Below are 22653 nucleotides of genomic sequence, written 5' to 3' on the forward strand. Positions count from 1 at the left end.
TGGCTAATTTTTCTATCTTTAGTAGAGATGAGGTCTTGCTATGTTGCCTGGGCTGGTCTTGAACTCCTGGCCTCAAACAATCCTCTGGCCTTGGCCTCCCAAAGTGCTGGGATTATAGGTATGGGCCACCATGCCCGCCTGGAATCACTGTTTTTTTCATCTGGCCATTTATATTTTCCTTGCGAATTATGTATTTATAGCTATCCATTTTTCTGTTGAAATAAGTCTTTTCTCATTTTGTGTAAGAACTTTTTATTTTCCATATTATTTTTTGTCAAATCTATGTATTAAATATTATGTTCCTAGTTTTTTATTTGTCATTCAGTTTTATTTATTTATTTCCATCCAGGAGTTTAAAATTTTTATGTAATCAAATTTGTAGTTCTTCTTGTGGCTTTATGTTTTGCTTATCTTTCTCACCCTAAGATTATGAAAGCATTCTTGTATGTGTTTTTCTTGTACATATTCTTTTTTTTTCCTCCCCTCCCCACCCCTTCTATATATTCTTTTATAATTTAAAAACAGATTTATCCCTTTAACTCTTCTGAGAGTCTGATTTTTTTGTTTGCTTGTTTGTTTTGATGTATATTACAAGATGTAGGCTCTAACCTAATTTTTTTCCTTAATGGGTAACCCAAGTGTACAGCATTTATCTTTTCTGTTTTCCTGTCTGATATAGAGCAGTGGTTCTCACAATGAGGTCTCTGGACCAGTAGCAATAGGATCATCTGGGAACTTGTTAGAAATGTAAATTTTGAGGGCTTCACCCCAGACCTTCTGTATCAGAAACTCTGGAGGTGGAGAGTCCAGCAATCTCTGCTTCAGCAAGCCCTTCAAGTGATTCTGATGCTTGTTGAAAGTTTGCAGACCACTGAGAGAACTCTTTTTTTTTTTTTTTTTATGAGACAGAATCTCGCTTTGTTGCCCAGGCTAGAATGAGTGCCGTGGCGTCAGCCTAGCTCACAGCAACCTCAAACTCCTGGGCTTAAGCGATCCTCCTGCTTCAGCCTCCCGAGTAGCTGGGACTACAAGCATGTGCCACTATGCCCGGCTAATTTTTTCTATATAGATTTTTAGTTGGCCATATAATTTCTTTCTATTTTTAGTAGAGACGGGGTCTCGCTGTTGCTCAGACTGGTCTCGAACTCCTGAGCTCAAATCATCCACCTGCTTGGCCTCCCAGAGTGCTAGGATTACAGGCGTGAGCCACTGCGCCTGGCTGACATCTTGGATTTTTTTTTTTTTTTTTTTTTTTGAGACAGTCTCACTCTGTTGCCCAGGCTAGAGTGCCGTGGCGTCAGCCTCGCTCACAGCAGCCTCAAACTCCTGGGCTCAAGTGATCCTCCTGCCTCAGCCTCCCGAGTAGCTGGGACTACAGGCATGCGCCACCATGCCTGGCTAATTTTTTCTATATATATTTTTAGTTGTTCAGATAATTTTTATTTCTATTTTTAGTAGAGACGAGGTCTCGCTCAGGCTGGTCTCGAACTCCTGACCTCGAGCGATCCACCCGCCTCGGCCTCCCAGAGGGCTAGGATTACAGGCGTGAGGCACTGCGCCCGGCCACATCTTGGATTTTAACATTACTTTGCCACCAACATAGATCTCTCATTGATTATGGCTTTAACTACTATAAGTAGTGCTGATGACTCCCAAAGTTTTACCTCCAGCCTTGACCTGTCTTCTAAACCCCAGTCTTTATGTCCAGCTGCCTAAAAAGACATTTCCCCTTAACACATGTAAAATGAAATATGTGATTTTTTTCCTTTACACCACTACTCCTAGGCTTTCCCATCTCAGTTAGAAAAGTCTATCTTTCCATTTGCTCTAGGCAAAACCATGGCATCATTCCTCCTCTCACATGTGCCACGTTTTTCACTACCACCGTCATCTCTAGCTTGAATTGTTGCAGGATCTTTCTAACTTGTCTTGAGCTCTGCACTTGTTTTCAGTGAAGCTGCTTGAGGGATCCTTGTCAAGATCCTGCAGTGGCCACCCATCTCAAAATAAAAGCTAACTTCTTCCTTTAAAGACCTTGTACATTCTGGACCCCATTTTATCTTTGACTTCATCTCTTACTGTTCCTCCTCTTACTACTCTACTCCATCCAGGCCGGGTGCTGTTCCTTTTGCCTAGAATGCTGTTATGCCACATACCCACAGCAATCTCTCCCTCTCTTTCAGATCTTTCTCAGACACCACCTCTGTGAGGCCTTCCCCTGACCCTCTGGCCTGCCTTTTATCCCACATTCTATGCTGCTTCCCCGTTTTATTTTTCTCAATTGCATGTATCACCTTCTAACATAATATGTTAATTCCTTTTTAAATTTTGTGTTCCTCACTAGAATAGAGTACTTAGTACATAGTAGGTACTCAATAATTATTTGCTGAATGAATCAAATGTTCTAATATCACTTTTTGAATGCACTTTTCTCACTGATTTGAATGCTACTTTTACCACTGTATGCTGTAATGTTTTAATGGTATGAATTCAGATTTATCTAGTGTGTTTTATATATAATCTGTTACCTGAATGTGGTGTTGAGTAGCCAGGAGCTCTGTGGTTGCATTTAGACCTTGCCATAGTCTACGTGGGAAGGTAGTATTATCTTTTTACAGAAGCTTAACCAAGTTCACCTGCTAGTTGGCGGGAGAGTTGAAATTAAAACCCATGTGTCTGGATTCCAATTCCATTGCCCTTTTGTAGTATGAACATCTGCTAGTGATAGTATAATTTGGTATGTGATGATGCTACTGGGCACCTCCTTTCCCCTATGCATGCTTCACTCTTAGTCATCTGACAATACGTGATTGGCTGTGCTCTCTAACTTTAGGAGCCTCTCCTTTTAGTCCAGATAGATTATGTAATAGATCTGAGGCAGGAGAGTAAAGTTGAACAGGAAATTGGTTTAGGTGAGATTTTTTTTGACTCTGCATTTCAGTATGTGATTTTGGAAGAAAGGTTTGTGGAAAGAACACAGGCAGGTGGTCATGAAACACATTCTGTTCACCATCCATTAATTTGGTGCTATCTTTACTTCACTTTTTTCAGCGTAAATGGTATTTGTGATATGCCAGGGAGCTTAGAAAATGATGCTAACACCATATAAATGAAAGGTATTACTGTCAAGAATGACTCAAAGACCAGGCACGGTGTCTCATGCCTGTAATCCTAGCACTCTGGGTGGCCAAGGCAGGAGGATCACTTGAGCTCAGGAGTTCCAGACCAACCTGACCAAGAGGGAGACCCTGTCTCTACCAAAAATAGAAAAAAGTAGTTGGGCCTGGTGGTCCATGTCTGTAGTCCCAGCTGCTCAGGAGGCTGAGGCAGGAGGATCTCTTGAGCCCAGGAGTTTAAGGTTGTAGTGAGCTCTGATGACGCCAGGGTGACAGAGCGGGACAATGTCTAAAAAAATGACAAGATTCTAGATCATTCATTCTTTCTGTTATGCTGGAGTACTTTTTGTTTTATGGAAAACTGTTCTATAAATGTCATTTAAAAGTCTTTGCTATCAAATTTTGTTATTTTCTAAGACAGCAGCTGTGGATGTGGCTTAAAAACTGATGAGTATCTACAATGATGAGCTTTTATGGAGCAATGAAAGGCTGCTTACAAATTGTAGCCACAGTTGCAATGAATTCTGTGTTTGTTGTTTGTACATCCCTAAGGGTGAATGTTTTTTGCTGGGGGTGGGGGGATGAGTTAGGATGGTACAAACTGAGAGTGTTTCTATTCTGATCCTCTTTCCTTCTTAAGACTTTGAAGGAATTTGGAATATCTTTGCTTGACTATTTTAATAATTGTTTCTCTAAACATTATTTAGATTTGTGTGAAGGTAAATCGTAAGTTTAAGATGTTTTATGAATATGGTTTCTGTCATAGTTTTGCTCATAGGAACTAGTGTGTGTATTAGCACTTACGGATGATGCTTTACCTGCGTCTGCTGTCTAAAGCTATAAATCTTGGGTTGCTTGGAGCTAAATATTTCCTACTGGTATCATAAGCTCATACATATGAATAGTTTTAGGCACAGTGCATATACCCACTTTGTTTCAAAAGAATATGATTTTAATATGTTATTGAGACAAATGGTTAACTATAATTATTAAAAGTGGTTTTCCTCTGATACATTAAAGAGATCACCTGGAGGTGACCTAGAAAAAATAAGGGAGCTATGGTATTTTATAGTTATCAAAATAGTTATATAAAAATAACTAGAAGATAATTTTCTGAAAAGAATTTTAAAAAATGTTTATTTTAAAAAAAGGTAGAATGCCAATAGTTGAAATAAATGAGGATCCCTGACCCCCAAACCTCCCAAAGTACCGACTGTATATGTGGGATTATGGTCAGTATTTCTGGTGTTAGAGTATATATTTGTAAATCTCTGAACTATTTATATGTTTAAATCATCATAATGGATTCACTTTTTTTTTTTTTGAGACAGAATCTTGCTCTGCTGCCAGGGCTTAGAAGTGCCCAGGCATCAGCCTAGCTCACAGCAACCTCAAACTCCTGGGCTTAAGCGATCCTTTGCCTCGGCCTCCCAAGTAGCTGGGACTATAGGCATGTGCCACCATGTTGGGCTGGTTGCTTTTTTTTTTTTTTTTTTAGTTGCCCATCTAATTTTTTTCTATTTTTAGTAGGGACGGGGTCTTGCTCTTGCTCAGGCTGGTCTTGAAATCCTGACCTCAAGCTATCCTCCCGCCTCGGCCTCCCTGAGTGCTAGGATTAGAGGTGAGAGCCACCATGCCCGGCCAGATTGCCTTTCTTTTTAAAGGCAATGCTTAATATGCCTCCTAATCGAAAACATTTGACTACTGAAAACATTCAAAAAATATAGGTTGAATGTACTGTTTAAAATTAGCTCCTGCTTTATTTTTCTAAATTTTAAAAATTTGTTAAATTTAGTTTCATTCTTCCTAGTGGTTAAGAGTTTAAACTTTGACAGTAACATCTGTTCTTTTGTTTGGGATGTGTTTTCAGGAGGATTTTTATGCATGTTAAAAATAACAGTTTTTGTGAATTGTAGTTATTATTCACAGTCACTTTTAGATATAAAAGCATTCCCAGTGAGTTACTTCTGATTCATAACCAAATTTTAGCAGAGCAGATGTAGACTACCAGTGGAATAATTAGCCAAAAAATATTAGGGGGTTAGAGATCCCTTTGTGTAACATTTAACTTTAATTTCTTGGCCAGTATATATGAATAATTAAAGTTTTGAGGCAGTTAAAATTTCATTTCTTCTCTTGGGATTTCCCATTTGTCATAGATAGCTGTGATCACTAGGGAAGTAGAAATATTATTTCCATCAAACAGATGGCTTTCATAGCACTGGTCCTTTATAGCCCTTCCTGAGGTTTATGTTTATGTTGGATGATTTCCTAATCACACCAATTCATTATACTTTTGGAAGATCACACCTGCTAACAGAATATGAGGTACACATTAAAATGACTTAGTGAACTTGAGAGCTTTCTAAAGTTGGAAGTGTGTATAGTTCCCACACACCTGGGGAGGGGTAGTCTGTCCCAAGCAGAGTAATCACTTAGTAGTCAATACTTTACTTATAACCAGTCCCAGGATGTTCTTTCTGCCTCAGCTGTCCTCTCCAGGATTTCTTCAGCTCTTTTTTTTTTTTTTTTTTTTGAGACAGTGTCTCCATCTGTCACCCTGGGTAGAGTACAGTGGCATCATCATAGTTCATTGCAACCTCAAACTCTTGGGCTCAAGCAATCGTCCTGCCTCAGCCTCCTGAGTAGCTGGGACTACAGGCTTGCGCCATCACGCCCAGCTAATTCTTTCTATTTTCGATAGAAATGGGGTCTCGCTTTTTTTTTGCTCAGGTTGGTCTGGAACTCATGAGCTCAAGTGATCCTCCTGCCTCAGCCTCCCTGAGTGCTAGGATTGCAGGCGTGAGCTACCACGCCTGGCCCATCTATCTCATTTTATCAGGAAAAATATTTTGTGTTGTTTTTCTCCTGGAGGGGTGATGTTTATGCTTTGATTCTTTCATATTTTTGCTCAGTCCCTCTGTTGATTAACTGAGGTGATAGATTTGGTTAATTCCTTTGAAGCCAAAGAAATTTGCCTATCTTTGGGATCTTTAACCATATACTACAAGAGCTATGTGCTACATGCATCAGTTTCTTTTTTTTCTTTCTTTCTTTCTTTTACTATTGTCTCTAGACTTTTGATTGTTCACTCTTATCAGTAAGTAGAAAGTTAACATCTACCCCAATATGTGTTATGTATTAATTATAGTGAAATACTGTACTGTACTAATATACTGAAATACATACATAAATTTGAATTGCTAAAAAATAATGTGATAAAGAGTAGGCAAAGTATTAAAGATACTTTTAATAGGTAATAGTAGAAACCTATTTTATCTTCACAAGTATTTTTTAGTGAGAGCAATGTGTTTGAATATCACATTTTTATTGTAAAATATACATAATATACTTCATTGTTTTTTTAAATCTTGGTTAATACTTTATGATAGAGTCATTCAAAGGTGACTGGTTCCAAGTTCATTTTATTTTGATACAAATAAGTGATTTTCATGGCCCAAAAGCCATTGTTTAAATGTCACACTTAAGTGTTTTTAATTTACCAAAATATCTGCTAGGTAGCACACTACAGGAAGCTACTTGTCTTCACAGGAAAAGTAATCAATTTGAGGACCTTTTGTATAAAGAAAGTGAATAACTCGTCAAGTTTCACAACTCTTTTAATAGCTTTGCCACGAGATAAATGGCAAACCTCTATGTGGTACAAGAGATTTTCATGGTTATTACTCTCTATCTCATGAAAACATATTGTTTTATAAAACTAACCATATCTATGACATCTGGTAGTACTTTGTGCTATTCTGTCTTCAGTTTCTTAGCCTGCTCATGAAAGATGGAATGAATGAATGTCTTGTGCAATGGAATTTCAGTATGCTTTCTACAGAGGTCTTGTTTTATTTTGGTTAACGCAGCCACTTGTAGGAGATAATGGTTTCACTATTTTTCTATAAAATGCTTTTATTAAAGAAGTCAAAGAAGCTCTATGAAGACAGATACCTTGTTTTTTTGTTCGGTGCCCTATCCCTCACACGTAGAAGAGTGCCTGTCACATAGAACATACTCAATAAATATTTAACTGTGGAATGAATTTGCAGTTGAAAATGTGTTTTCCTGTAGGTATTTTCTTAGAAGTTTTTGCATTTCATTAGGAAGCCAGCAAAGAGGATAAACTAAGGTATATTAGAAAACCTATCTGTACTAACTTTTATGGGACATTTTCCACACTAGGTAATTTTTATAATACTAGTTTCCCCCCTTTGCCCCATGATCTTCAACAGTATTTCCCATGCATATTTATACAGTAACTTGCTGACAGAGAAATACATTTTGGTTTATATCCATATTATTTCCCAAGTTATATTTCAGCTGTTTCTACCTTGATGGGAAGAACAAGTCTTTCCTCGTGGTATGTGGCTTCTTACCTTAACTGTTATATATGAAAGCTTAAAAGAGGCATTTAAACAAATAGTTAAATTCAGTGAAATTTTCCAAGGTATTGAATTGAAAAATCATGACTTTAAACCTTGCTTAGGAGAAAACACCCACAACTTGCAGATATGATGCATGTTTTAGATATTTAATTTTTTAAGTATCCTGCTAATTATGATTGCTTTGTACTGTCATTTGCTAATTTCAGAGCATAATTTATATGTATGTTGAGGTTATTGTTGATAGTAGATGTAAATCTACATCTTTAGTAATTTTGGTCTTTCTTCCCTCCCTCCCTCCCTCCCTCCCTCCCTCCCTCCCTTCCTTCCTTCCTTCCTTCCTTCCTTCCTTCCTTCCTTCCTTCCTTCCTTCCTTCCTTCCTTCCTTCCTTTTTCTCTTCCCCTCCCCTCCCCTCCCCTCTCCTCCCCTTTCCCTTCCCTTCTCTTTCTTTCCTCTCTCTTTTCTTCTTTCTTTCTTGAGGTAGGGTCTTGCTCTGTTGTCTGGGTTAGGATGCAGTGCTGCCATCATAGCTCATTGCAACCTCAAACTCCTGGACTCAAGCTATTCTCCTACCTCAGCCATGGCTGGCTAATTTTTAAAATCTTTTTGTAGAGATTTGGCAGGGGGCGGGGCATGTCTTGCTATGTTGCCCAGGCTGGTCTTGAACTCCTGCCCTCAAGGGATGCTCTCACCTCAGCCTCCCAAAGTGCTAGTCAGATTACAGGTGTGAGCCATTATGCCTGGTCCATCTTAGTTATTTCTATGTTCTTTTTGATTGTCTTATAATGTTAGGCTATTTATTTAGTGTGCTTGAATTATTGCTATTATCTCTAATACTTCTTTTATTGCAGAAATCATATTAAGATCTTTACTCATTTTCTGAGGGCTCAGGTTATTAAACTAGGTAATTTCTATAAATCTAACCAGGTGCACATGTGTGATATGCTGAAACAAGTCAGACAGAGCACCATTATCAAGCTTTCACATTCTGAGACACCTCTCATCTGAGCTTGTGATCATCTGACATAGACTGATTGAACCTTAGTGATAGATTCAAGTATTTTTGAGGACCAGCTATGTTCCAGGCACTAGCATATAGTAGTGAACAAAGCAGATTGAAAAATCTCATCACTTTCCACTGTGTTAGAGTGGAATTCCTGAAGCTACTAAATGAACAACTACTTAGACAAAGCCATGTGGAGGTTACTTTCTAGTGGGAGAGACAGACAAAAAACACAGATAAATAAAATAGCAATTGAGATAAGGACTTCAGAATAATAGGGAAGTTGGGAATAGGATAGGGAGTGGTGTCAGGAAGAGGTTGCAACTCTAGATAAAGTACTTACGTGAAGTCTCACTGAGACCTAGTCAACTGGTGACAGTTGAGCCCCTTAAGAAGGTCAGGATGGGAGGCATGTATTTATGTGGGGGAAGGACATTCCAGCAAGAAGAAACAGCAGCTGTAAGACCCTGAGGCAGAGTGTGCCTGGATTAGATGTGGTATGTAAAAAACAAGATTGGAAGGTGACTCCATGGGTTTTGGCCTGAATAGGCTTGCCATTATTTAATATGGGAAACAGGTTTTGGTGATGAGATTGTGATATGAGGATGTATCCAAATGTATGATTTGCTTTTATGGCTTCTGAGTTTTGCATGGTAACAGATTAAAAAACCTCAGGCTAGCCAACTCATGGTAAGAAACGTGATTTTGAATAACTGTTTTATTTTGAATTGATGATACTTAAGGAAATTGAACTAATTTGTTTGCTCAAGCCAAACATAAGGAAGAGAACATTCCTGGAGTAAATGGAATATTTTATGCATTAATTTTGGATTACCTAAATAAATTACTTGAAAATATTTTGCTTGATTCTGTCAGTATATATAACTCCCCTCATCCTGTTTTAAAGAGTAAATGTGATAGCATTGTATAGATTAGTGTATCATCTCTGACACATGAGGAACGTAAGTACTTGGAGTTTTTAGATAGGAAAAGGAAATTAGGGAGGCATGAAGACCAATATTAAAACTAATAGGCGGAAGACACAGAAGTGTTTGCTCACACACTTAGGTCTCTAGGCATCACTTGAGAGGATTTTTCCCAGAATGCCTTTTATGTTATGAACAATTAGTAAAGGGCAACAGTATCTATTCAAAATAGCTGCTTTATATGGCCTATTTTCTCTGTAAACCATGTATATCTTTTCTACGTGAGCTTTCTGTTTTGATAGTATGTTTATATATTTGTAAATATATGCATGCTAGATAGGCTCATTGCTAATTTGTACAGTAGATTACACAGTAGGGTCACTCTCCATAGGTGTTAACTTCTGCCTATTAAGAGGCCATGTGTGCTAAGAGCTGCTTCGGGTTGTGTGTGTAGTGGTGGTGGGGGTACACTCTCATACTCACTCTGGGATCACAATGAGTTGGCATTGATCTTTGTGTGTACATTTTAAATTCAAAGTAGCATTAATCTCTATTCCTGTATCTTTGTCTTAATGGTAGCAGTTTTAGCATACATTCACTATTTTTCTCTGTAGAATTGGAGTTTACCTCACTGTCTTTGTCTATTTGGGCTGCTATAACAAAACACCATGAAATGGGTAGCTTATAAACAACAGAAATTTATTTCTCATGGTTCTGGAGGTTGGAAGTCCAAGATCAGCGTCGATTCATTGCCTGGTGAGGGCCCTGTTCTCTGGTTCATAGATGGTGCCTTAGCTGTGTCCTCACTCAGTAGAGGGGTGAGGGGTTTCTCTCAGGCCTCTTTTATAAGGACACTAATTCCATTCATGAGAGCTACACTCACATGACCTAATCACCTCCCAAAGGTTGCCCCTGATATTATAACTTTTGGGATTAGGATTTTACCATATGAATTTTGGGGGGACACAAATATTCAGACTGTAGCACTCATATGATTAAAAAACCCCAAAACAAAACCAAACAAGAACTATCCATGGCATTCTAGTAGGACCATGAGTACTGAAGGTTCACAGGGATTGTTTTGTCTAATGCACACAGACATCTGCCATAGTGCCATATGTAAGTCCTGGCATTGCTTCTCAGAGACTATTTTCATTAAAATCTAATCCAGTATGTAGTCTTCATCATTAATCCATTGTTTTAATACAGGGGAAATTTTATTTATTTAATTTTTGCAGCACCTCCATCTGCACTGATAGCTTTGGTAAATAGACTAACTCAGTGGAAAGTGTAGCACTGAAGCCACTAAATCAGCCACTACTTACAACAAAGAAAGGCACTTTTGTATATTTTCAGCTTTTTTTCCTTAAAATACTTATCTACTGCTAAGGTTTTTTCTTTAGTTGTGAAAAGTTTTCAGTTGCTTGAGAACGTTAATATGCTAGGAAAAATTATCTATGAGGTAACATGACTTCATTATACACCAGCATCACTGCCCTATTACTAGTTGCCTACGAAGCAGTTCAAAACAAAGAAACATACATTATATGAGAACAGACCTTTTGTTTTGATTTGATTTGTTCAACAAATGGGGTGGCAGGTGAATGTTAGTTTTGGAATTAGAAAGACAAGACTTTGAATTCTGGTTCTGCCACTTAAATGTCACTTCCTGAAAATTACTTCTTTAAGCTTCAGTTTCTGTATCTGTAAAACGGAATTATTAATAATTATCATACCTATCCCATACGATGGTAGTAAATAAGGTACACTTAAATACATTTAAAGTGTTAGACAATCTTTTTATACTGCAAATTTACTAATCAAGATGTTATTTGGGCCAGGCACGGTGGCTCACGCCTGTAATCCTAGCACTCTGGGAGGCTGAGGTGGGAGGATTGTTCGAGGTCAGGAGTTTGAGGCCAGCCTGAGCAAGGGTGAGACCCCGTCTCTACTAAAAAAATAGAAAGAAATTATCTGGACAACTAAAAATATATAGAGAAAAAATTAGTTGGGCATGGTGGCGCATGCTTGTAGTCCTAGCTACTCGGGAGGCTGAGGCAGTAGGATCGCTTGAGCCCAGGAGTTTGAGGTTGCTGTGAGCTAGGCTGATGCCACAGCACTCTAGCCAGGGCAAAAAGAGTGAGACTCTGCCTCAAAAAAAAAAAAAGATGTTATTTGCAGTTATCATTTATAATTCACAGTATTCTTTAGAGCATGATATATACCACCACTAAGGAATGTTTTCAGCAAGTTTAATGTTTTCAAATTATTTTTATGTTTTTGTCAGTTTTAGTTAAATATAAAATATTTACTAGAAAGCAGTTTTGTTTTACTATCAAATACAGATCACAAGGAATACATACAAAATGTGATAAATGAAAAATTCATATTTTTAGGCAAAGATTTTACACAAGAAACTGATGAAATAATTATGCAGAAGCTATAATTGTGTTGGTTTTTTGTGATGTAAAGGGAATACAAACAGACTTTTTTCCTTAGGGTACAATAAAGATGGATTATTTAATTCTGTTCAAATACCATGAAAAGTTTTTATACTTTTCTGCTTTTGCCCTTGACATGTAGTGGTTTTTGAGGCTTAAATTCTCTTCCAGCTCTAAACTTTCATTTAACCAAATAAATTGAAATAGAACTTTATTTAAAACTTACAGGTCTTTCTTACTTGATTCAATATTGCCTATTGACATTTTAATTCTAAAGTTAAACACATCCCATATCTATGAACTTACATAGCATCCTGCACTGAACTATTTTCAACAAATTCTATTCAGGAGACATTTCTTAAAAACCTATTATGGACGAGAACTTTAAACACCTTAAGTTATATAAAAGATAAGCAGAGACAGTTTGGTCCTTGGTAGTTTGTGCCTTACTGGGGGATCCACGTACTCTCATTTTTAACTGTAATCTAAAGAACATGATGGCTTGTTTAATAGAGGCATTTCACAAGGAGCATTGAGGTATAGAAGAAGAGGGAATGAATAATTCAGACTGAGGGGTCTGAGGAAAGCTTCATAAAGGACTTCTTCCTCTTCTTATTTTTAAGCTTTTTAATTATGTTAGAAGAAGATGAATTCTGGAAATCTAGAGGCAGGAAATTTTGTCCAGGAATACTGCCTCTCCTCTGCCCGTCCTGCAAAGTCAGGCTGTGTTTCTTGTTGGAGAGGAGTTTGTTCAAAAACCACGAATGCCAAATGTTTGTAGACATTTTTTAAATAGAAGAAAGCAATATTGGTAGAAAGGTAAGCCCGAGTAGAGACCCAGTAAGAAATGTGACTTTTTTTCACCTCTGCCAGAGCTGGACCTGCAGAGTGTGTCGCTGGCAGCTGTGAGTACTCTTGGGAAGCTTGTGGCTAGAGTAGGTCTGTGCCAAGATAGGCTGTGCGTGCGCTTCTGCTCTGCGTAGCCGCTGCCATTCAGCGAGGTTCTGTACTGTTGGCTGAGCAGAGCAGGAACAAACAGATCAGGAGTGAGAAAGCAAGAGGGTGTGTCTGTGTGGCCTCTTCCTGCCTATGTGTAACCCATGTGAAATGTCGCTCAAATTCTACTCCCTTCCCGAGAGATAACCACTGTTAAAAATTCTTCCAAACCATTTTCCATGTACATAAATACACATAAAAGTATATAAATATAGTTTGGGTTTTCTTCAGGGCAGATGAGCTTATATTGTATTTGTATATTATGTATTATATTTACTGTTAAAATTTACAATTCTTCTTGAGTCCTTATCAGTATACATTTAGGATTACCTCTCTAATAATTTTGCATAGTATTCCATATCCATAATATAGATGTAATAATATATTTAGCCAATTCCCATTTGGTGTCCAACTAGATGTTTTCCTTTTTTAGAAACAACACTGTAGTGAATATCTTTGTGTACCACATATGTGTGAGTATTTTTGTAGGACATATGCTTAGAATTGCTGGCTGCAAGGATATGTACATTTATCCTTTTAATAAATGCTGCCAAATTTTTCTCCAAAAGCTTAGTTAACTTACACCCATATATAGCAGTTTCTGAGAGTTGAACAGATTTCAATAGAAGTTGAAAGGAAGGGGATTCTGCACAGATGGGGAAGTGTACACACAAGCATGGAGGCAGGAGAGCCTGGGAGGTGTGGTGAGGAGAGAGGGAGGTATAGGAACCAGAAGGGTCTTGTGGAAGGTGAGTCCAGAAAGGTAGGTTGGATGAGATAACAAAGTATTTTTTAATGTGTTGCTTAGAACTTCTAAATTTGAGTAGACAATGGGGGCCTTTCTAAAGGTTTTATGCAGGAGCTTTATTTCAAGAGAGCAGCTGGTGATAATTGTGACGGCTAGGCTTTGGAGGATAGGGAATTGGCTATGGGGCTGTTACAATGATTGTATGCCATAAGGAAGAACTTCATGAGGGTAGTAGCATTAGAAAGGAAAGAAAGGCATCAGACTCAAGTAGTGTTAGAGTTAAAATCAATTTGTAAGACTTGGCTTAGTATGGGAAGGAAAAAGGTTGAATGTTTTGGTTGTCTGTGTGGATAGATAGTACCACTTAGGTAGGTAACAAAAATGGGAGGAAAAATAGGTTTGGGTTTGTAAAACAAGGGAAAAATTTAGAAAATGTATGTATTTCATCAGGTATATTCACTTTTTTATTGTGGTAAAATATACATAATATAAAATTTTGCCATTTTAACCATTTAAAACTGTACAGTTGAGTGGCATTATGTACATTCACATTGCTGTGCACCCATCCCTCCCATCTGTCTCCACAACTTTTTTCATCTGCCCAAACTGAAATTCCAAACCCATTAAACAGTAATTTCTCATATCCTCCTCCCTCATGTCCCTGGTAACAACCATTCTTTCTGTGTCTAAGAATTTGACTACTACTCTAGCCTCATAAGTGGAGTCATAAACTATTAGTCTTTTTTGACTGGCTTTACTTACCATAATGTCTTCAAGGTTTATCTGTGTTGTAGCACATGTCATAATTTCCTTTCTTCTTAAAGTGGAATAATATTCCATTGTACGCATATACCACATTTTAAAGTTCGTTCGTCCATAGGTGGACACTTGGGTTTCTTATACTCAGGTGATTTTGGGTTGTTTCTTTTGGGGGAGAGGGTTCTTAGGTTTTTTTAGTGAGGGGGGGGGGAATTGCCTAGTTTTTGAAGAGTATATACAATAAAATTGAGTTTGATGAAACTCTACAAACCATTGTACTCTTGTGTAGATCCATTGTTAGAAAATAGTATTTATTGTTACAAGGATGATTACAGAAGATCTTAAATTATACAATGCAAATATAATCACTATTGGAAAAATGGCATAAATTGTGTATACTGCTAGAGGTAGATATCATAATGGTCAAGGGTGTAGTTAACAGGATTTAGAAGACCTGAAGCTTTTAACATATAGTCATTGGATTATTGTGAAGATTAAGTAATATGTACAAAATACAGAGAAGGTGTAATACAGGTCCTAGTCTGGTTGGCTGAAGAACTCTTTGGAAAGAAATTGAATTATTGGATAAATGAAATATAACAACCTCTGCATCTGGTGAAATAATTTAAGTGATGTAGGGTATCGTAAAATAGGGGATAAGTGAGTTGTCCTCAAGTTGGTGTTACTTGTCAGTTGTGAAACTGTCTCCAAAATCCTGATAATTTTGTGGTAGTCAAAATTTCTAATTTAAGTTAAAATGAGAACAATGAGATGAGAATAGTTATATCAGGGAGGTTCCTTTATCTTGTTGAAAAATTAATTACTACTAGAAAACATATTCACTTTTCAAGTTCTCTGCAGTCAATTTCTATTTATTAGTGTTGTATATAATTGTAGGCCCACAGCCTGAAATTGTGACTTCTATTAATTTTAGCAGAATTCTACCTCAGCAAAATATGTTATGTTTTAGAACTCATCAACATAAGATTTTCCTTGATGTTCCTTTCCTATTAAAACATACACACAAAATGCTACATATGAAACTTTTATAATAGTTGGCATTTGAAAATTGGAAAGCATGAAGAGAATACAAAATATGTATGAAGAAAGGTAATGGAAAATTAACACAATGCATCCAAAGAAGTCCTGGGAGACTTCTTAAAGTTGTTCTTTCTATGATGGCTAAAGTTATGGGACAGCTGTTTAGCTTTATTAATTTTTTTCAGCCTCATCTTAAAAGATAAACTAATAGAATGTACTTGGTAGTTTAAATGAGATCCTTAGTTTGTAGAAAACTCTCCATTAATGCTGTCTATTAAATATATTGTTTCTAATCTATAGGTTTGAGACAGGTATTTTTGTGATGAGAGAGCATCAGGTAATTACTGTTCATAGCTGAAATCACCTTTATTGTTTTAACCATATACTGTTAGAATATGGAATAATAATTTTAGTCTCTATAATTAGGAATTTTCTTAAGTGTTCTTACCAAGTTAATCTATTTTTTTTTAGGAGGGGAGGCAGTCTCTGTTGCCTGGGCTAGAGTATAGTGGCATGATCATAGCTCACAGCAACCTTTAACTCCTGGGCTCAAGCGGTCCTCCTGCCACAGCCTCCTGAGTAGCTGGGACTACAGGCATGTGCCACCATGCCTAGCTAATTTTTTTCTATTTTTTTTTTTTTTTTGAAGAGATGAGAGTCTTGCTCTTGCTCAGTCTCATAAGTGGTTTTTGTTTTTCTTCTTCTTCTTCCTTTTTTTTTTTTTTTTTTATGCGGGGTGTGGCTGTGTTTCCCAGGCTGGTCTTGAGCTCTTAGGCTCAAGCGATCTTCCTGCCTCAGCTTCCCAAGTAGCTGGGATTACAGGTGAGCATCACCATGCCTGGCTGCATAAGATTTTTTTTTTTTTTTTTTTTTTTTTTTTATATATATATATTTTTTTTATTTCAGCTCATCATGGGGGTACATAAGTTTAGGTTATATACATTTTCCATGTCCCACCCATCCCCCCGAGTCAGAGTCCCAAGCGCGTCCGTTCTCATTCTCCCGACAGTGCACCTGGCACTCATCATATGACTGTATGACTACAAGATTTTTGATATACATTAATTGTGTAACTAAAAGAAATGTAGTTGGGTGTCAGAACTCCTGATGGGCATTACTATTTATAATCTATTTTAGACAGTAATACTTTTACAGTGAATTACACAGAAGAGTTATGCTGTTATTGGTGAAGATATTTTAAAAACAACCATTTAAGTTTCTTACTATAACAGTTTTTGTACCCTGAAACGTAGTAATTCTACAAAATTATTTGTTTCAGCAATTTAAAACATGGTGTCAAGTTGTTTTGTTGTTTGATTAATCTAACTTGTTACCAAACACTGGATAGTTCAATTTATCACTTCTGCAGTTAGTTGAATTGAATGCAGTGTGAGGACATGGTTTCTGTTCAAATCTTGAAGTTACTAAAGAGCTTCCTGTCCTTAATTTGGGGGATTTTTGTTACTCTTTCAGTTAAATCATGTTTGAAGCATTGTAGAGAGCTGTCCATTTGCTTTTCTGTGTTTATTGTCACTGATAACCTGACTGAATGGCTTTACCTCTGTCAGCTAATAAATGATTTCTCTTCTCATTTGTTTGGTAGCATACCATGAAACCAGCACCAAACTGGGAAAATGTGGCAGTGTACTCTCTTAAGGAAAATAGTTTTCATGTTTATTTTTGTTTTGTCAACTAAAATTTATATTGATAACTACTATAATTTAAGTAAACCTTAAAAGATTGTCAAATGCATAACTTCATGAAGTATGTCACTTCTTGAGAAAGTGGGATTTCATTTGTAGGAATCAAATGAAATTTCTAATTTGAGTGATTAAATATTTTGATCATTTTAGTGGTTTTAGTAAATGTTTAGTCTTTTGCTGAAACATAGCTAAAAAACCCATTTATATAATTTTGAATTATAAAATTAGGTTTTTTGTAAGAAACATTTACATATATAATTACTATAGATTATTGCACTATCAGCCAGGTTAAGAAATAAGCTTACATGTTAGGTTCGATTTCTTCTGTTTGTTCCTGGAAAAAAGATTAGTGTAACAATACAAGTGCGGGTTTTCGATTTGGACATTGTGGGGCCCAATATCTGTTCTGTCACTTTTATGTGTGATACTGGATAGCTTCCTTAAATCTCTGAGCCTCAGAGTCTTCACCTGTAAAAAGGAGATCAGGATGAAGCAAAATGCCCACAAGTGCTTAGCAGGGTACTTGACATATTGTCAACATATGTTAGGGCCAGTACCGCCTCCCACAGCAATATTCTGTAACAATATTATGGTCTAAAAAAATGCTGAAATTCCAGCTAGAAGATCTAGATTTAAGTCTTATCCCTTTTGTGTTACTACCTATGTTTTCATGAGTCAGGTTCAGTTTTCTCCTCATAAAATGGGTTTCTGAAAATTAAATGAGGTAATGAGTAAGTGTTTCAGACCTAGGCTTTTATTCTTTGTTATCCATCTCATTTATATCCTGCTTTATTTCCCAGTGATGAATGATATTTTTTCTGTGCAAGGAAAGAATTGTGCTTCAAGAGCATTAACCTAGTAGTTGCATGTTGGATACATTTATTTGGCAGAGCGGAATGTAGGAAACAATGTGATGTCCTTCCAGGAGGTTGTCTGTGTGTGTGTGTGTGTACACATTCAGCCATTAAGTGGTTTTAAGGAGGGGCGGGGAAGGGCAAGAGTGTTGGACTATTGTGGTAAAATCATCCATTTGAAAAGATGGTTGTGGCTGCAGAGAGGGGTTTCAATGGACCAGGTCACTTGTTTCTGTTCTTCATTAGTTTCTTCCCACCTACTCTGTAAGAGTTCTTTCCTATATGTAATTCTACCATAATTATCAGCTTTCTGAAGGATGACCTACATTTCATAATCTGCATTCCCCACAACCTGCAATAAATCTAAATCTTAGAAATATGTAATTTTCTGACAGTGAATTGAAAGATTTTCATCAGTTAAATCTACCCTTTCAAACAGGCAGTAGTTTCACTTTCTCAGCACATGCTATTTAATCCTAGCAGGAAAACTTTGTCATCTTCCATTCTTTACAGGAGCTGTTCCACATACCTAGAGTATAACAGAACCTTTCTTGCCTATTGCTTTCCTTGGAAGCCCTTTTTATGGCTTACCTTTATTAAAAATTTCCTGATCAGTCATCCTAAAGTAATTTTAATTGCTTTATGACAGTAAATGTATGTATTTATTGATAAGTTATCAGTTTTACTTTCTTAGTGTAGCTGGACTATTCTTTCTTGTAGCTATTGATACATGGTGCCAAAATTGTAGCAAAAGCAGTGGGAATTCTTAGCAGATTTAAAATGTGATGCATACACTTCTTACTGTACATTTTCATAATGAAATTTTTTAATGTTTTTATGTAAGAAAGGTGGGGTAAGGAGGAAAGAAGGACAGATACCTGCCAAGGCAATCACAGAGCAGTAGTAAAACTTGGTGGTTAGCCATGTGTCTGTTCATTTATATGCATGGGGATGCTATTTATAGAAAGTAAGCTTTAGAAACTAGAGCTCTTTTCAATTTAATGACTTCCATGGAATGAACATGATGCAGTATTGTTAACATCAGGAGAAGCATTGTTTAAAGGGACCCCTGTCCTGTCTGTTAACCAATTTTAATTCCCTTTTAGACAGGTGTGTGGGTGATTTCCTCTCTCATTCAACACAGAACAGAATACTGGTCATTCAGGAGTGCACCTGGCACCTAGCAAGTCTTCATACCTGTCTTTTAAGTTATTTTTGTTCCTGGAAAAGAAAACTGAAGAAACAGTTGGGGCAAACAGATCTGTGGCATTTTACTGGAAAGATCTCGATAAAGCAAGGGCTGTCACTTGGGCCACTAACTTACATTCCTCACTCATGTGAGGGTTCACATTAAAAATGACAGTGTTACATAATAGTAGCAGCAACTTTTTTGTTTTTCTTAGTCATAAGGCAGCAGTTAACACAATGCACTAGTGGCTTAACATACCAACACTTAAGTCCTTATTTTTTGTTTTTGTTTTTAAGTCATTGAAATTATGAAACTATCATTCAAATGGAAGCATTATAGTTCTTCGGAACCATTATGATCTCAAAAGGAAAGGAGAATGATACAGATACACTGGCTGAGGTGTTTTGAGGTGCATCGAAGTGTTCCAAGCTGGGACTTACCTTAACATGTTCTTGAAGTACCATGGCGTGGATTAAAAGGTATGCTTTGGAAATCTCCCAGTGACCCCAAGGTCATGGGTAGAATGAATGCTCATGATTCTATATTTAATTATTGCATATTTTAAGATATTTTAATATTTAGATTGCAGATGTGGTTATGGATTTATGTTAATATTTTTTGTTAGAAAATCACAAACTTTTTGAGTGAATTTTCTTTTTCCTTTTTTGAGACATGGGTATAGAAGATACTGGGGTAGATATTTTCCCTAGGTTTTAATAGTAATGGGCTATAATCTTTTTCACCAAATAGTTTAGAGGTTATACATGTGTTAGTCTGTAATTATCTTTCTGGTTTACATCATAGACTAGTTCTCTGCAGTACTCTCATTTCTTCGTAGCCTGAAGAGGAAATAGTTGGGTAAATTCTTCAGTTGGGACATTAATTTAACCAATCGAAACAATTCTTATTTGGGCCATTTATAGTACAATTTTGTCTTTTAAGACAAAGTTTAAGAATTTTCACTTAGAGGAAAATGAGTAATTTTTAAAATTAATATTGTGATTGTTGTCTGTTCATGAATGTATGTACACATTTAATCATTCTTCTGTTTGTGGTATGTAGTTTGGTATCATTTGTGATTACTAGTAGAGGTAATTCTAGGCTTCATAATACCCACTTAGCCATCAAAAATCTTTGAGGTTTTTATATTCATAAAATTTTGAGTAATGTAGTCAAAACTATTTCTTGATTATTTGAAGTCTTGGAACCCTACTAATTTTTGTACTGTGTGTTTGCTATTAAATTTTTTTATAGGATGGTAGAAGTGAACCAACTCAGAATACTGAACTCATTAATGTCACATGAGGTTCAGAATTCTTTATCTTTTAGGCAATGAAGGAAAGTATATTGGGAAGGCAGAGGTTTAAATCATGGGTAGATAAATTTAATAGAAATACACTAGAGCAGTCCATAATTTTTATCATTTATGCTATCTTATGCTAAGATCCTTCTGGCATGTCAGCAGTTAAATTCTTAATGGAATTTAGTTATTAAAGCTAGGATAAAACTGTTTTATATTAAATTCTAGTCCCTAATGATAGTCATCTACTCAAGTTCCAAGGTGGAGTCATCTGCTTATTAGCCAAGGCAATCATTCAGTTCAATCAGGAATTTTTTTTTCATTATTATTTATTTATTTTTTTTTTTTGAGACAGAGTCTTGCTCTGTTGCCTGGGCTAGAATGTCGTGGCATCAGCCTAGCTCACAGTAACCTCAAACTCCTGAGCTCAAGTGATCCTTCTGCCTCACCCTCCCGAATAGCTGGGACTACAGGCATGTGCTACCATGCCCAGCTAATTTTTTTCTATATATATTTTTAGCTGTCCAGATCATTTCTATTTTTTGGTAGAGACAGGGTCTCACTCTTGCTCAGGCTGGTCTCGAACTCCCAACCGTGAGCAATCCTCCTGCCTCAGCCTCCCAGAGTGCTAGGATTACAGGCGTGAGCCACCGTGCCCAGCCTCAATCAGGAATTTTATGTCTGGTGGCACAGAATAATATCTGTCCTCCAAAAAGATATTCTTGGACATAATGGTTTCAAGATAGTGTTCAGTGCATTGTTTACAAAATACGTTCCTCTATAATACTTGCTACTTCAACTTTAGCATTTCTTTTTGTGAGTAGCACTTGAGCATCCATTTATTTTTTTAGTCTTCACAGAGATTTTTTGATGCACAGCTAGAGTTGGGAACGAACTCCTGTTCTGTTTGGAAGAGTTTATAGCTTTGTGGTTAAGTGCTTAGACTCTGGGGTCACCTGACTTGTGTTTCAAATATAATGCTTACCTTGTTATCGTGACCAGTTGTAAGAATGACCTGGAAAAAGCGGTAAATTTATATATTAAAATGATAATTACAAGCATATTATTGTATAATCATATAATTTATATATTAGAGATATATAGATAATGGTACACATGCACTTAGTGCAGGTTTGGGCATTTAGAAGTCACTCTTAAATATTCAGTGGTGATGATTATTAAATGCCAGATCAGGACCTCATTTTGGTGGGAGGGGTGGTGCTTTACTTTTTTTTTATCCTGAGTCTTGTACTTTTTCCTATGCTCTTCTTAGAATAAAAGAAGCCATCACTATTTGACTGATGTTTTCAGTCATTTGGGCCTTTTCTCATCAGTGAAAGAAGGTGGCCACTGGAGACTGCTTCTTTATCTGTGATCCTCTTATCCTGCTAGGTTGATTTGTATGTTCTCTAAAGCTGTTTTTTTTTTTCAAATTGCAGGTTTCAGCACATTCATTACCACTAATCAATTAAGAAATCAATTAAGTGGATTATGACCAGCCTTAAAACATGTATTAGAATAGAAAAATGTCAGTACACTGAATGTAAAAAATAATGTGTTTTTTTTAAACTTATGTTTCAGTTTTTAAAAAAGATTGAAATAAACAAAATATGTACATGTTTATGTGGCTGTCAATTGGGTTTAGTTCCACTAAGAGTATGCCCTCTCTTAGTCACAAATGTCCCTGAGAAGTGATATTGTCTTTTGTTTTGCCTTGCTGAAAAGTAGTGACCAGGATAAGTTCCAGTCTGTGGCTTCTTAGGGGTATGCCATATCCCCTACATCACCTCCAAGGTTCCCCTTGCCATCCTTTTTCTTTGAAGTAAAATTTATTAGAGGAGACTATCTATGGAGTAGAAGAGAACAGGAGAACTTAACAGCAGTAGCTTTTGAATGGCATTGACCAAGGCTGTTTTATTAAGTAGAGTGATCTCATATCCTGCCCCTTGGCATACTTTCTGGTGTTTATCAACTCATAGATCAGTGGTTTTCAAACTGCCAGTGGTAGCGCATTCTGGAATCAATTTAAGAAGTTGTTCTCTTTCCCCCCTCTAATTAAATGAAACAGAAAAAATAGAAAATGTCATGAATGTATCATACAATATAGTTTTATAAGACGTTTGTGTCAATGGTGTGTTTAGGTACTGGATTGCAGAGACCTAAGTTCTAGTAATGATCAACTGGGAAA

The 22653-nt window shown here is 36.7% G+C and overlaps 1 protein-coding gene across 3 annotated transcripts in view; it reads left to right on the top strand.

Moving 5' to 3' along the window:
- Positions 1–22653, top strand: part of RBPJ (recombination signal binding protein for immunoglobulin kappa J region) — a 95490-nt gene that overhangs the window by 15164 nt on the left and 57673 nt on the right. The window contains exon 2 of one of the 3 annotated variants that reach the window (XM_045550480.1): positions 19462–19644. The exons of the other annotated variants lie outside the window; for them this stretch is intronic. Coding sequence (XP_045406436.1) covers positions 19628–19644 — 17 coding nt within the window. The 5' untranslated portion in view covers positions 19462–19627. The remainder of the gene's footprint in view (positions 1–19461; positions 19645–22653) is intronic. 3 annotated transcript variants of the gene reach the window in all.

This window comes from Lemur catta, chromosome 4, assembly GCF_020740605.2.
Source record: "Lemur catta isolate mLemCat1 chromosome 4, mLemCat1.pri, whole genome shotgun sequence".
Classification (NCBI taxonomy): domain Eukaryota; kingdom Metazoa; phylum Chordata; class Mammalia; order Primates; family Lemuridae; genus Lemur; species Lemur catta.